Genomic DNA, 14786 nt, shown 5'->3' on the forward strand with positions numbered 1-14786 from the left:
GGAAACATATGGATTGGTTTAGGTTAACATTTTATTTTATTGCTCGGTCGAAACATACCGGTTGTTTAGGGTAACACTGTATTTTATAGCCTTGTCGGTCGGTGTTCACAAAAACAGAGGTTTTACATTGCAATCCGCAATTTCGAAACACTCTGAACTAAGGTCGATCTCATCCACTCTTTGGAAACTCTTTAACTCAGGCCTTCTCCTTACCAATTTGTATCCATCTCATCGACCATCCGAGCCCTTCCAATCTCTGTTTTTTATTTTTCATTCCAATCGGAGCCCTTCCAATCTCTGTTTTTATTTTTCATTCCAGGATGGCTGCTTCCACCTCCACCGCTGCTGATTCCAACAACAATATCCGCTACGACGTGTTCATCAGTCATAGAGGACCAGATGTGAAGAAGACGTTCGCTAGTCATCTGTACCGCCGACTCATTTCCTATGGTCTGCAAGTTTTTCTCGACTACAAGGAACTGCAAGAAGGAGAAGAGTTTCCTTGTCAAATAAAAAACGCTATCAAGACCGCGTCCGTGCAGATTGCAATTTTTTCCCGCACATATGCCGATTCAAAATGGTGTCTGGACGAGCTGGTGCTCATGTTGGAGTCGACGGCTCCTATTATTCCAGTCTTTCACCATGTAAAGCCCTATGAACTTCGGACGACACACGGCGAAGGGACCTATGGTCGATCTCTTCGCAACCTCGAACAGAAGAGAAAGTTTGATTCTGAACAACCGCGTTACGGCTCCAAAACTATTGAGGAGTGGAGAAATGCTCTTTCACGGGTTGCAGACATAAGTGGGTTAGATTTGGATGCCTTCAACGGGTGAGTACTTCGACTTTCTCCTCCTTGGCTTCGACAATGCAAATGAAACTTTTCATAATAAATACTTTACCTATAGTTTTATTTACTTTTTAATCAAACTAAAATACCTCTATTTATTTACCTGTGAATTATTAGCGATGAAGGGGAACTGCTAGATAAGGTCGTTGATGCTGTGTTCAAAAAAGGTGTTAAAACACAGTTGAATGTGGCTAGACACCCCACTGGCTTGCAAGAGAAAGTGGAAGATTTTGAAACGAACGTATTGTCGCAGCAGCAAAGCGGAAAAGTTCAGGTCGTCGGCATCACTGGCTGCGGTGGAGTGGGGAAGACGACGCTGGCTAAAGAACTCTTCAACCGGAAGAATTCAAATTACAGTAAATCTTATTTTTTGTTGGATATAAGAGAAAATGCTAAAATCTCATTGCATTCATTGCAGAGCAAACTTCTCAAGGGCTTGCTTCAATTGGATAAGCTGGAAATAGAGAACAAGGATCAAGGTATTGAGATGCTCAGGAAGCATCTATCATCTTCTCAAGTTTTACTAGTTTTAGACGATATAGATGATGTGGAACAGGTGCATGCCCTTTTGCCCCTTGATGTGTTACGCCATGATAGCTTCATTTTGATAACATCCCGTGACAAAAATGTTCTCGCAAGGTCGGGAGTACAAGAGTCATCAATTTATAAACTGACTGGCCTTGACACAGAACGCTCGAGAGAGCTCTTCTGTTGGCATGCTTTCTGCCAGCCCCATCCACTGTCTGGATTTGAGAATCTGGTTAATCAATTTTTAAGGGCTTCCGATGGATTGCCTTTATCCTTAAAAGTCTTTGGGGGGCTTCTTTATGGAAATACCGATAAATCTTACTGGGAAGATGAATTGGATCAACTTAGAAAAATACTTCCCTCTGAGATACAGAAAAGGCTTCAGATTAGTTACGATGCACTTCAGACAGAGGAAAAACAGATTTTCTTAGACATTGCTTGCTTTTTCATAGGAGAAAGCAGGGATTCCGCCATAAGAGTCTGGGACGGGTCAGGTTGGAAAGGCTCGCGGGGATTTCAAAGGCTACTGAATAAATGCCTTGTCGAAGTAGACATTGATGTGAAGACAATGGAACATTATATAAGAATGCATGACCACCTCAGGGATATGGGGAGAGATATTGCTAATAGTTCAGGATTCCCGTGTCGTCTGTGGCGTGGGACAAAGCACATTGAGGATTTGTTGCAACAATCTTCTGTAAGTAGTCAATATTTCAATTTTCTATGGACAATTCAATAAAAATCCAAGTACAGCTGCTTACTTCGTCATTGACTTTTAAAAATGTACAGGAAGCAACCAAAGTGCGGGGAATTAGAATGCTTCGTCGGAAACAGTATGATCAGCGTGGATACTCAGGTGAGGATGATGATCATGTATACTCAGATGACGATGATGAGCCTGCATCCTTTTCACGCTACAAAATAAAGAACTTACAACTTGTTGATATCGACATTGAAGAGGAAGAAGATCTCTTGAAATGCCTTTTGGAAGGGGTCGACTCACCAAAGCTATTGTGGTTTCGCTGGCGCAACTGCCCCTGCTCTTCGCTCCCTCCTTATATTCCGATGGAGAAGTTAAGGGTGATAGAAGTGGAGGGGTATACACTGGAAACATTGTGGCAAGAGGATTCGCAGGTAAATATAAATCTGTCAATAATTAAAAGGTTCGTATGATTATCTGCTATTATTAATAGGGCACCACAGAACTCAAATGAATGAGAAGGGTTATGAAGTGGACAATCATCTAGTATATTTATAACAATGGGAACACATGAACATACTGCAGGCACCTTTGCAGTTACGGGAATTGCGGATTAGTGTTGCTCAGCTCTTTAAAATTCCGAAGTCCATAGGGCAGTTGAAGCACCTGGAACGGATGGTGGTAACTTCATGGTCGCATATCGAAATTCCAAAGGAATTCTACGATCTGCGTTCCTTGAAACACTTGGTTCTGTATATTCAAAATATGAGTTCCCTGCCAGATTCCTTCGGGAATTTATCGATGCTAGAACATATCGACCTGTCTCGCAACACTGCCTTGGAGAGCCTTCCCGACTCCTTTGGGAATTTATCGAGGCTACAACACATCGACCTGTCTTGCTGCTACCGCTTGCAGAGGCTTCCCGATTCCTTCGGGAATTTATCGAGGCTACAACACATCGACCTGTCTTGCTGCTACGGCTTGCAGAGGCTTCCCTACTCCTTTGGGAATTTATCGAGGCTACAACACATCAAGCTGTCTGGGTGCAATGCCTTGGAGAGGCTTCCCGACTCCTTCGGGAATTTATCGATGCTAGAACACATCGACCTGTGTGGCTGCAATGCCTTGGACAGGCTTCCCTACTCCTTTGGGAATTTATCGAGGCTACAACACATCAACCTGTCTGGGTGCAGACGTTTAGAGAGGCTTCCCGATTCCTTCCGGAATTTAATTAAGCTTAAATATCTTTGCTTAAGTGGCTGCGATAAGTTAACCATCCCTGGTGGAACTTTTCTAAAGATTACGCTTGAAGACATGACTCTCCCCCAATGGCGCATGGAAGTGTTGCCCCCCCAAGTTGTTCATCAGTTGTCTCTGAAAAAAGTACTGTTGGGTTTTATAAACTTAATAGAATGGCCAAGTGCCATAGGAGAGTCAAGCCATGTGGAAAAGTTGGTATTGGAAACGCCTTTCTTAGAAACGTTGCCGCCTTCTTTCGGACGTGACCTAAGGAACTTGAAGTATCTGGAGCTGCGGAGCTGCCGGAGTTTGAAACGTTTACCGGATTCCTTTCTCCTCTTGAATCAGTTGATTGAGTTGACAGTGGAAGACTGTTCCTTACGAGAACTGCATGTTAAAGCGGTTGAAGGCGAAAGTAAAACATTGACAGATTCAGGAGGGCAAAAAACATTGAGTAATTTTGAGAGTTGCTTGCATCGGCTCCAATACTTGAAAATGCACAAAACACAAATATCAGAGATATCATTTCCTACCAGTGCTTGCCCGCGCCTTCAACATCTAGAGATCAGGGAATGTCGAGATCTGGTGGAGGTTGGAACTTTGCCAGATGCCCTCATAGATCTGCAATTGACTGGCTGTCCTAAATTGAGGAAAATAGAACGGCTATGTGGTTTTCCAAAACTTCAGACGTTGGACGGAAGCCTGTGCAAAGAAGGGGAGGAGCTGCCACTGATGGAAGACAAAAGTAGAGCATTAACAGAGTGGAGGGGGCAAAGAGCATTGAGTGATTTGGATTCTTCATTTGACAAATACTTGCTTCGTCTCCAACACTTGGAACTGCACAGCACATCAATATCAGAGATATCATTTCCTACCGGTGTTTGCCCAGACCTTCAACATCTAGAGATCAGGGAATGTCGGGATCTGGTGGAGGTTGGAACATTGCCAGATGCCCTCATAATTCTGCAATTCACTGATTGTCCCAAATTGAAGAAAATAGAACGGCTATGTGGTTTTACAAAAATTCAGACGCTGGACGGAAGCCTCTGCAAAGAAGTGGAGGAGCTGCCATTGATGGAAGACAAAGGTGGAGCATTAACAGAGTGGAGGGGTCAAAGAGCATTGAGGGATTTGGATTCTTCATTTGACAAATACTTGCTTCGTCTCCAACAGGTGGAACTGCACAACACATCAATATCAGAGGTATCATTTCCTACCAGTGTTTGCCCAAACCTTCAACGTCTAGACATCAGGGAATGTCGAGATCTGGTGGAGGTTGGAACATTGCCAGATGCCCTCATAAATTTGCAATTCACTGGTTGTCCTAAATTGAGGAAAATAGAACGGCTATGTGGTTTTCCAAAATTTCAGACGCTGGACGTAAGCCTGTGCAAAGAAGACGAAAGAGGAACATTAACAGAGTCGAGGGGGAAAAGAGCATTGGGTAATTTGGATTTTTCATTTGACAAGTACCTGCTTCGTCTACAACATTTGGAACTGCACGACATAGCAATATCGGATGTATCATTTCCTACCGGTGTTTGCCCCAACCTTCAACATCTTGACATCAAGGAATGTCGAGATCTGGTGGATGTTGGAACATTGCCAGATGCCCTCACAAGTCTGCAATTGACTGGTTGTCCTGAATTGAAGAAAATAGAACGGCTATTTCGTTTTACAGAACTACAGACGCCGTACAGAAGAGGGCAAAGAACATTTAGTAATTTGGACCCTTTGTTTGACACGTCCATGCTTAGTCTCCAACACTTGGAACCGTGCAACACAGAAATATCAGAGGTGTCATTTCCTAAGGGTGTTTACCCCAATCTTCAATATCTCTCTATTAAGCATGGTAACAGTACCGTGGAATTTGGAAAATCTCCAAATGGTGAATTCATGAAACTGGAAGTGCTTAATTGTTGCAAGCTGAGGAAAATAGAAGAGCTTTGTGGTCTTGCAAAACTTCAAATTCTGGACATTTCCTCGTGCCAAGGAGTGGAGCTATCAAGTATGGAAACATTAGTATCTTTGGAAAAATTGCAGGTGCTTGGGTGTCCGAATCTGAAGAGCATACATGGTTTGACACATCTGACACACCTACGAGAGCTAAACGTTTCTGGATGCTCCGAGTTAGAAGAGCTGCCAGGTCTAGACCATTTGACTTCGTTGGAGATGTTGTTGGCAGGGGAATGTGTGAAGCTGGAGACCATACAGGGGTTGGCAAGGCTGACACAGCTTCGAGAACTAAGCGTTTCTGGATGTGTGAAGCTGGAGAGCATACAGGGGTTGGCAAGTCTGACACAGCTTCGAGAACTAAGCCTTTCTGGGTGTGTGAAGCTGGAGAGCATACAGGGGTTGGAAAGGCTGACACAGCTTCGAGAACTAAGCGTTTCTGGATGCTCCGAGTTACAAGAACTGCCAGGTCTCGAACATTTGACTTCGTTGAAGAAGTTGTCGGCAGATAAATGTGTGAAGCTGAAGAACATAAAAGGGTTAGAACAACTGACACAGCTTCTAGAACTAAATGTTTCTGGGTGCTTTGAGCTGGAAGAGATGCCAGGTGTTGTGTATTTGCAGTCATTGGTGGAGTTGCGGGTTTCTGACTGTGTGACGCTGAAGAGGTTATGGGGTTTGTCGCGGCTGACAAACCTCTCAGTACTAGAACATACGGGTGTACCGATGAGAGTTTTTGGGTTCGATTCCATGTCATAGGAATGCCCAACCGGCCAACAGTCCGTTCCAGAAGTATCCTCCTGGTTTAGCCCAAATATCTGTGTATGATTTTTATTTTATTTTATTTTGTTAAAATACTCATCAATCCTTCCGTCACTGGACAGTGGGACATGGTTTTGACGGGGAGGTGGTATGGTTGGCATTAATTCCCATATTTGTCTTCTTCTTAAATTTTCTTTTAAGATAGTGTGTGCACTGACAATATTGGCGCTCTAGGATGTTAACGGGGTAAAAGGTTAGCTGGCGGTCATGGCTTTGATCGTTTACCGTTTTATACAAATTTAAAATTTAAAATTGGTTGTTTTCTCTGTTGTTTTTCTGCTTTGCTCTTATAAATCGATTCGTAAATGTAAAAATCGTTTCATAAATGAAAATCAGTTATTTAAACTTGAAAATCAGTTATTTAAACTTGAAATTTAGGTAGTAAGAATTATGGCCAAATGCATATGCATGCATGTAGGATAAATTCCACCAATGAAGTACACGGAACAAATTCTACTTTTTGATGCTGTGTAATATTGTGGAATATATAGAGAATAAATTGAAGAAATCTTGATGGTTAAAAAACACTGGTATTGGTGCGTTTTTCGAGATTGTTCCAAAAAATTATATACAAGCACCTGTTCCCTTTCCCATGCTTTCTCGTGCTAAACAAATGCTGAAATATTTAAACATGACAATATATTGCTAAACAAATACTGAAATACTTAAACATGACGATATATATCCAGATGAGATTCAAAAAATGCATTTGATCATAAATACCGATGGTTTGCTCAGTTAATCATAGAGACTAAATAACTAACAAACAAGATTCTAGGGAAGTAAAATGGTGCCCTTCTCTTTGAGGGTATTTTTTTCCATATATATAAAATTCATGTATCCAGTACGATCAGTTATACTTTTTTTTTTGACAGAGAGCCAATATCTAAATTGGATTCCTGAAAATATGTTGAAAAATGATTTGCTGAAAAGACTGTTTGAGGCCCTGAAAATATGTTGAAAAATGATGTGTTGAAAGCACTGTTTGAGGCAGTAGATGTGAGAAATCCAGCCACTGAGAGTTGAAAAATTATTGAATTGGGCATAATCCTATGGACGAGGGACTTGGAGTTCCCATATATATGCTAATGTTGTCAATATCCAATTTCCCTTTATCTCTCCCTCATCACTATCTCTAAACTCTTCTCTATAACTTTGTCACTATCTCCCTCTCTCTCCCCTCTCCTCTCTCTCCCCTCCATCTCTGCGTCTGCCTTTCTCTCTTCCCATTGTCTCCCAATGTTTCTACTTTCCTCTCTCTCCCCTCCATCTCTGTGTCTCTCCCCTCCATCTCTCTCTCCCCTCCATCTCTGTGTCTCTCCCCTCCATCTCTGTGTCTGCCTCTCTCTCTTCCCATTGTCTCCCAATGTTTCTACTCTCCTCTCGTCTCTCCCCCACTCTTTCTCCATATCTCCCTTGTCACTCCCTCTCTCTCTCCACTTGTATCTCTCTATGTCTTTGTTCTCGGTCTAGTCTACCTACGCTGAGGAATTGCCCGGTTTCCATTGCCGCCCGGAAAAAAACGTCCGGCTCCGGCCGTCGGCAATCCCTCCTCTCGGCCACCTTTCGTCCACCGCTCCGCATTAATTTCCTGACAGAATTGCCGCCGCGGAGAATTAATGCAATTTCCAATTCGAAATGGAGGAGTTTGGAAACCGTGGGCTGCTCCCCCAACCAACTCGAGGCGGCCCCTGCAGCTCACTCACCTTCCTCCTCGACTTGGCGGCCTGCAGAGCAACACAAAACTCTTCAGCTCACGCACCTTCCTCTTCGACTTGGCGGCCTGCAGCTCAACACAAAACTCCGGCCCAGGCAATTCCTCTGCTCTGCAGCTTACCACCCAGGGCACGTGACCTTCAGGTTCAGGTTCATTCATCCTAGGTAGACTACTCCGAACCTTAATATCAACAAGGCTTATGTTTCTTCAGATGGGAGATGGTTCATGGACGGTATGTTGTAATTAATGATATTATGTCTTATGTTTTTGTAGGTTAATACTCTTACCATTGTTTCAGTCCTGCTCCTGACAAATTCTTTTGCTGTGGCAGTGTTCCATGCCGCAGACGAAAATGGCAAAAAACTTACAGATGAAAGCGTAATTGGGTACATTGAGAAGGTATGTATAAATTTATTTCAAACCAGGGTTAGCAATAAAAAAATATTTCTCATGTTTCCTGAATCATCCATGCGTTGTATTGCAGAGGTTGGCAACAAACCCTTGCGTAGTGCCTTTGTTTGGAAAACCAGTAGGTCTAGATGCAGCCGCTGAACATACGACAATTGAATTAACAGGCACTGACCGACCGCAACTGCTATCTGAAATATTTGTCGTACTGGGTGACCTAAAATGTAACGTTGTGGAGGCGGAGGTCTAGACTCACAACAGGAGGGTTGCCTGTCTTGTATACGTTACTGATGAGGACACAGGTGCGGCCATTAAAGACCAGCAAAAGATTTGTAAAACTGAAGAGCCCTTGTTAAATGTAATGAGAGGAAACAACACCATCAGAGAAGCTAAAACGGTGGTGTCAATGGGATTCACTCACACAGAAAGGCGGCTTCATCAATTGATGTTTGCTGACCGTGACTATGATAAACTCGATGGAACTGGAGACAGGGCATCTCTTTCTCTCGAGGACAACGACAACGCCAAGCCTCTTGTGACTGTTGACAACTGTTTGGAGAGGGGGTATTCTGTGGTGACTGTTCAGTGTCAAGACAGACCTAAGCTTCTCTTTGATATTGTTTGCAGCTTGACAGATATGGACTATGTTGTCTTTCATGCCACTATAGACTCTCAAGGCCCACAAACTTTTCAGGTATAGCTCCAGCAACTACAAGGAACTTGATTTTTCATAGGATCTTTGTTTTTTTTCAAATGTTTATTTCCTAATTTGATTTTGTTAAACCAGGTATAGGTGGTTTCAGATCACATCCCTAATGGGATTAATATTGAATCTGTTAAACCAGGTATAGGTGGTTTCAGATCACATCCCTAATGGGATTAATATTGAATCTAAATTAGGTTAAAGAAGAGTTGGGGTACTTATTTCCATTCTTCTCTTTTGTGATACAGGAGTACTACATCAGGCATACTGATGGTTGCCTCGTGTATTCAGAAGCAGAGAAGCAGCGTGTGATTCAGTGTTTGGAGGCTGCCATTAGACAAAGAACATCGGAGGTATGAGTCCAAGGATCGAATCCATGGTGGAAATTTATTCAAAACACTAAGACTTGGGATTCCCGGTGCATTCAAATTTGATCCTTTTTAAATTTTAGTAAGCTTAGTGTGAGTTTTGTTGATGATATTTTATGAATTCAGGGTATGCGACTGGAACTCTGCACCAATGACCGTGTTGGGCTTCTGTCGGAGGTGATTCGCATATTTAGAGAAAATGGGATGTCAGTTACAAAAGCAGAGGTGTCAACGCAGGGTGATAAGGTAGCTGATGTGTTCTATGTGACTGATATAGCTGGAAACCCCGTTGATGCCAAGACAGTAGACGCTGTTCGCCAAGAAATTGGACTAACAATCTTGCAATTAAAAGACGACTGTATGCATACAAAATCTCCTCCAAGGGAACCTGCCATCCGATTATCCCTTGATGATCTCTTCAAATCACAGTCAGAGCATTTTCTCTACAGTCTTGGATTGATAAAATCCTATTCTTAGATGTTGTATTTTGGGCCTCTTGCAATGGAATTAAGTAATCGCCTTTGGAGGTTGTCTGTGTGGACGATGGTTCTCTAAAAACCATCGCTGTTCATCTGTTTTCCACACTGACAATTACCTTGCTAAAGACAGAAATTGGTGCGATTCCAACATACTTCAGACTGAAATTCTCTAATATATTGGTACAACAATGCCAGGATCTGGAAAGCACAATACCATTGGGATTTGCCAAATATGATTTGCTGATCATCGAACAGAAGACCAACAATGGAGAACTATTCACCACACTGGCCGAACATGGCCCTGTCATTTGATGACCCAGGAATTGCAAAATTGACCTCATCATAGAGAAGTATGCAAAATTGGTAGAACTGAAAGAAGACTGCGCTAATTACAGTGGTGGTAGGAGAAAGGAACTAAATCCACCTAATCTAGAATTGCTTATACAAGTTGTACAAATTACAAGCTGATAAATAGTCTTTGTTCTACAGAATGACAACTCTTCAAACTACACAGGTAAAGACCATTGATGAATCACAGTGTTAACATAGATTCTGGTGCTTGACATAGATTCTTAGCACTTCTTGGCCTTGTAGGAAGTAAAATACTCCTTTTAGCCACTGGAGGTTTCCTTTGAAAAGTAGAAGGCACGATCCCAAGTATATCTGCAAGAATTGGGCAGACTGATGGAGAAGGCGTTGGATACTATTGAACATCTGAATTTGAAAGGAGTGTGATTTGGTAGGAGATTGGTACAGCACGAGGTGACAATTTGGGGCAATTGCTGGTATGTTTTGCTTTCTTTCATCGAATAGGAATTGCACCCCACCTTTCTGTTTAGAGATTCCTGGTCAGTGGTATGTTTTCGCTGGATCAGCTAATACAATGCTTACCCCTTCTTTCTTAAATCATTTGAATCCACCGGCACTTCTGATCACTTGCACTTCTTATACCGTTGTATTGATGATGTAAAATATGTAAATAATTGTATAGCAAATTCAATGGAGTTGGCCTCTGGATGATCACAGTTCATTGTTTATGATCGGCTTGACTGCGGGTTGGCCTCTGTATAGTTCTGTATCCTCTGTTTCTTTATCAGCCCATAATAATAAAAGTTTATTACAAATGTGTGTGGTGCTTGTTTGTGCTATTGTTCTTTGTATTATGTTTGGCACTTTTTATGAAGTAACCGCGATGATGATACTTCAGGTATTTCGTGGCAATGTTGATTTGCTCTGTCTGGTTTATAAGATTTCTGTTGTTATTTCACGGGAGGTTGCTATGCGCTGTATCATCTCCAAGTGTAGCCGAGGATAGTTAACAACAAATCGTGAACTCCTATGGAAAATGAGCTTTCAAAGGATCTAAAGAAGGTGAATTCTCAAGGAATTTATGTCTTATTTTTAAAACTGTCTTATTTTTAAAACTAGGGTTTTAAGTATATCACAATGTTCTTTAAATTCCTCAAGTCAATGGTAATGGTTGTTAGAGAGCCGTGGACTTACAGGAACGAAGAATAATGGATTTCAAGAACGAAGAATAATGGATTTCAAGAAAATGTTGTGTTCAAAGATATCTTTATAGTGTTGAAGTACAAGTAAGCATTGCCTGACATAAAATGGATAACTAAATAATTTTAATTATAAGACAATTGGTATGATCAATTTATATATGACTTAAAATTAAAAGTAACTCATCTAAAATAGGAAAAACAATCAACGTTAATCATCTTAAAATCTTAAATGCATTTGGATCTTCATCTTAGATACTTTGATTTGCAAAGCTTGGGGACCTATCTTAGATACTTTGACTTGCAAAGCTGGGGACCTATCTTAGATACTTCGACTTGCATAACTTGGGACCTTGGACGAATCTAACCAATTAGTAATTTGACTTTCCATTGTGAATCAACAATATCCATAAAAGGTCAAATTGTATGATGAAATTGATGTTTCAAAGCTCATTTGTCAACACAACTATCTGAAACTTTTTAGAGGTGAAATTGTCTTACGTACACTCTACCATGATTGCAATTTTTTAAATCCAAAACATAGTTCAAAGTTTCGTAAACTTGTCTTTTGTTAATGACTCTGCAAAAATATGATGTGATCACTTATCTTGCAATAAATAAGATTCACAATATCTTTATTTTGTCAAATAATGGGCATGAAGCCTCCACATACACTATTTTACTATGAACAAGAAGATTCATGGTATCTTTATTTTGTCAAATAATGGGCATGAAGACTCCACATACACTATTTTACTATGAACAAGAAGATTTTGTATTGCATAATACATTGGAATCTATTGCTCAAATGAGAAGCCAACCTCATCCATTATGTGGATTCACATTGATTTTGTCAACATTAAATGCACCCTTATATTCAGTTTTAGTGGTCAATAGTTCTGCCTGCTTCTTACAAGACCAAAGTAACTGACTAGTTTCATATTCTTAATGCAGTACTTCATACTGTGCTAATATGTATCTTTCATAAACAATCCTTTTTGTGACCTCTAAGCAGCTCTCTTTCATATCCTACATGAATTTGTAGACCACACTAACATCAAATAATATATCAAATCCGCTATGAATCAAGTAAATGAGGCTCCAGTAGTCTTCTTGTAGAGAGTACCATTAATTTTCAAAGGCACACTCAGTCAATTTCTCTCTTGATTGCTATGGTGCCAAAAATGGTTTATAGTGTTCCATCCTAAACATGTATAATGAATGACGATTTATATTTAGGTAAATAAATATATTGCTATCCATTTGCAAAACTTGGCTTCCATAAGGAAAAATACAACACACTCAGGTTTGTAATTCTAAATATCTCTATTTATTGTTTTTTCAAACCCAAAATTAGGTTGGCACTACTTCAATTTATGATTAAGTCACCAACATGTAAGTATTATCACTTGCAAATTTATGATTAAGTCACCAAAATGTAAGTATCATCATTTGCAAAATATAAACGCTACAATCAAATTCATGATGCTTGAAACCAAAACTAATAATCAATCAATCTTCTTATACCACACTATGGAGACTTGCTTCAAAGTATAAAAAGATTTCTTTAGTAGACAAACAAGATTGTGGCCCTTCTCAAAGCCTTAGGTTGCTCCATATAAATCTCCTCATTGAAAACACCATGTAAAAAAATTGCTCCATATAAATCTCCTCAGTGAGAACACCATGTAAAAAAACACCATTGACGTCCAATTGATGAATGTTATAACTCTTATATAGAAAGAATAATGTGTGAAAGAATAAGTAGACAAGAGTTCATATTTGCAATAGGTACAAAGATTTAGCCATCCAGCAGAAACATAAATTTACCGTGTAATATTGTGGAACATATGGATATATAGAGAATAGATTTATGAAATCTTGATGCCCGTGTAATATTGTGGAATATACAGAAAATAAATTGAAAAAATCTTTGGCCATGCTTCACGCAACAAAATATTACGATGGTTTTGGGAAGTAATGTTAAAATAGGAAGAAATAATTATTTTTTATATGACGTTATTTATTTATATTTGAAGAGATTAACTAAATTAGTTTCATGCGTTTTTTTTATTAATAATAAAAATGAAAAATAGTTGTGTTAGAGGTGTATTAGCATATTCTCAAAAAATAATATAATTAATTTTTGTGGTTTTGAATATTAAATTATATATAATTTGAACATTTAGATTAAATATAATTTTTAATTTTATTAAATGATTAAAATTAATTATTAAAATTTAACTATGTATTATTTATATAATTTGAATGCATAATAAATTATGTCCTGTGTTTAATATTTTTTTTATTATATAGGTGAATTTGAATGGATTTAACAAAAAATTTGGCCACATTAAAATTTCATATTAGTTAAAATTTTAAAATTTTAAACATTTACTCTTTAATAAGTCAATATCATTTCTTAATCAAATATTAATATATTATAATATTAAATTCAATAATGTTGGATTATTACAATATTAAATTTAATATATTATTAAATTTGTTATATTATAATATATATTAATATATCATGATATATATTAACTCTAAATATATATGTAGGGAAGAACAAATACATGGAGAGATAGGAGTGACAAGGGAGAGATGGAGATAAAATGAAGAAGAGGGGAGAGGAGAAATGACGAGATAGAGAAAAAGAGGAGTGAGAGAGGGAGAGAAGGGTTAGAGACAGAGGGTGTAAGGTCCTTGGGTACGGGCACGTTCGGGCGCGGGGCGAAGTCACCGTGCACGGGCGCACGGGCGGGCGCGGGCGCACGGGCGGGCGCGGGCTACACGACCGGCGGGCGGGTCTGCACGATAGGCGGGCGGGTATGCACGACAGGCGGGCGGGTCTGCACGACAGGCGGGCGAGCGCACACGGGCGGGTGAGCGCACATGGAAATGCGAGGAAACCATGAACAGAAAAGCGACGAAACCAACAACGCTTATGAATGCGACTAAGTGTTGGGAGTTTTTTTATAGCGACTTGGAAGGAGGCTTGCGTGAGGGCAAGGCCGACTTGAAGAGGAGCGTTTATGGGCGTGTGGATGCCAATTTGGGGGTCAGCCAAGGGGCTAACGCCCACATGAGGGACCACACATAAAACCATGTAAGATGCATATATATAAAGGAGCTTGAGAGCTCATTTGTTCACCATCGAATCACATTCTCTCATACGCATAAGAGGGGTAAAACTGCGCAGGGGTAAAAGAGACTACACATATCTCATGCGTAGGTCTTATAAGGTGCAGTTTTGGAGTTTTATGCCGGTTGGAGGGTGGCAAGCGTGCCGGGGTTCGAGATATGTGTGTAGGACTTGGTGAGAAGGTCGAGTGGCTCGGGTGAGCACTTCTTCTTGTGCAAGGGTGCACACGGTTGTAAAGCAGGTTGCTTGTATTGTAAAATTGGTTAAGTGTAGACTTGGTTTGGCAAGGAACACTTGTACATTGTAAATCTGATATTTTAATAAATTTGTCGGGCAGACTCACATTACGGGGAGTTGCCCCTC

The 14786-nt window shown here is 40.2% G+C and overlaps 1 protein-coding gene and 1 pseudogene across 2 annotated transcripts; both read left to right on the plus strand.

Moving 5' to 3' along the window:
* The first annotated feature begins 320 nt into the window (after window positions 1-320).
* Window positions 321-6344, plus strand: LOC149211607 (uncharacterized). Its single transcript, XM_089391549.1, has 4 exons — window positions 321-832; window positions 968-2075; window positions 2168-2512; window positions 2664-6344. The coding sequence occupies exons 1-4, from the start codon at window positions 321-323 to the stop codon at window positions 6027-6029; spliced, it is 5331 nt and encodes a 1776-aa protein (XP_089247675.1). The 3' UTR covers window positions 6030-6344.
* A 101-nt stretch (window positions 6345-6445) lies between these two features.
* Window positions 6446-10900, plus strand: LOC149211608 (ACT domain-containing protein ACR4-like; annotated as a pseudogene). Its single transcript, XR_016250717.1, has 5 exons — window positions 6446-8041; window positions 8141-8208; window positions 8294-8911; window positions 9169-9273; window positions 9415-10900. The product of XR_016250717.1 is annotated as an ACT domain-containing protein ACR4-like (transcript).
* Window positions 10901-14786: the final 3886 nt, after the last annotated feature.

This window comes from Pinus tabuliformis, chromosome 1_1, assembly GCF_031772625.1.
Source record: "Pinus tabuliformis cultivar Carrire ecotype Pingquan chromosome 1_1, CPIR1, whole genome shotgun sequence".
NCBI lineage: Eukaryota > Viridiplantae > Streptophyta > Pinopsida > Pinales > Pinaceae > Pinus > Pinus tabuliformis.

What these genes read in the sequence shown, in the direction of transcription:
- LOC149211607 (XM_089391549.1), top strand. Translation starts at nt 321, where the DNA reads ATGGCTGCTTCCACCTCCACCGCTGCTGATTCCAACAACAATATCCGC. An exon ending in GATTTGGATGCCTTCAACGG is followed by an intron (nt 833 to 967) that starts GTGAGTACTTCG and finishes GTGAATTATTAG; the next exon opens with CGATGAAGGGGAACTGCTAG. An exon ending in ATTTGTTGCAACAATCTTCT is followed by an intron (nt 2,076 to 2,167) that starts GTAAGTAGTCAA and finishes AAAAATGTACAG; the next exon opens with GAAGCAACCAAAGTGCGGGG.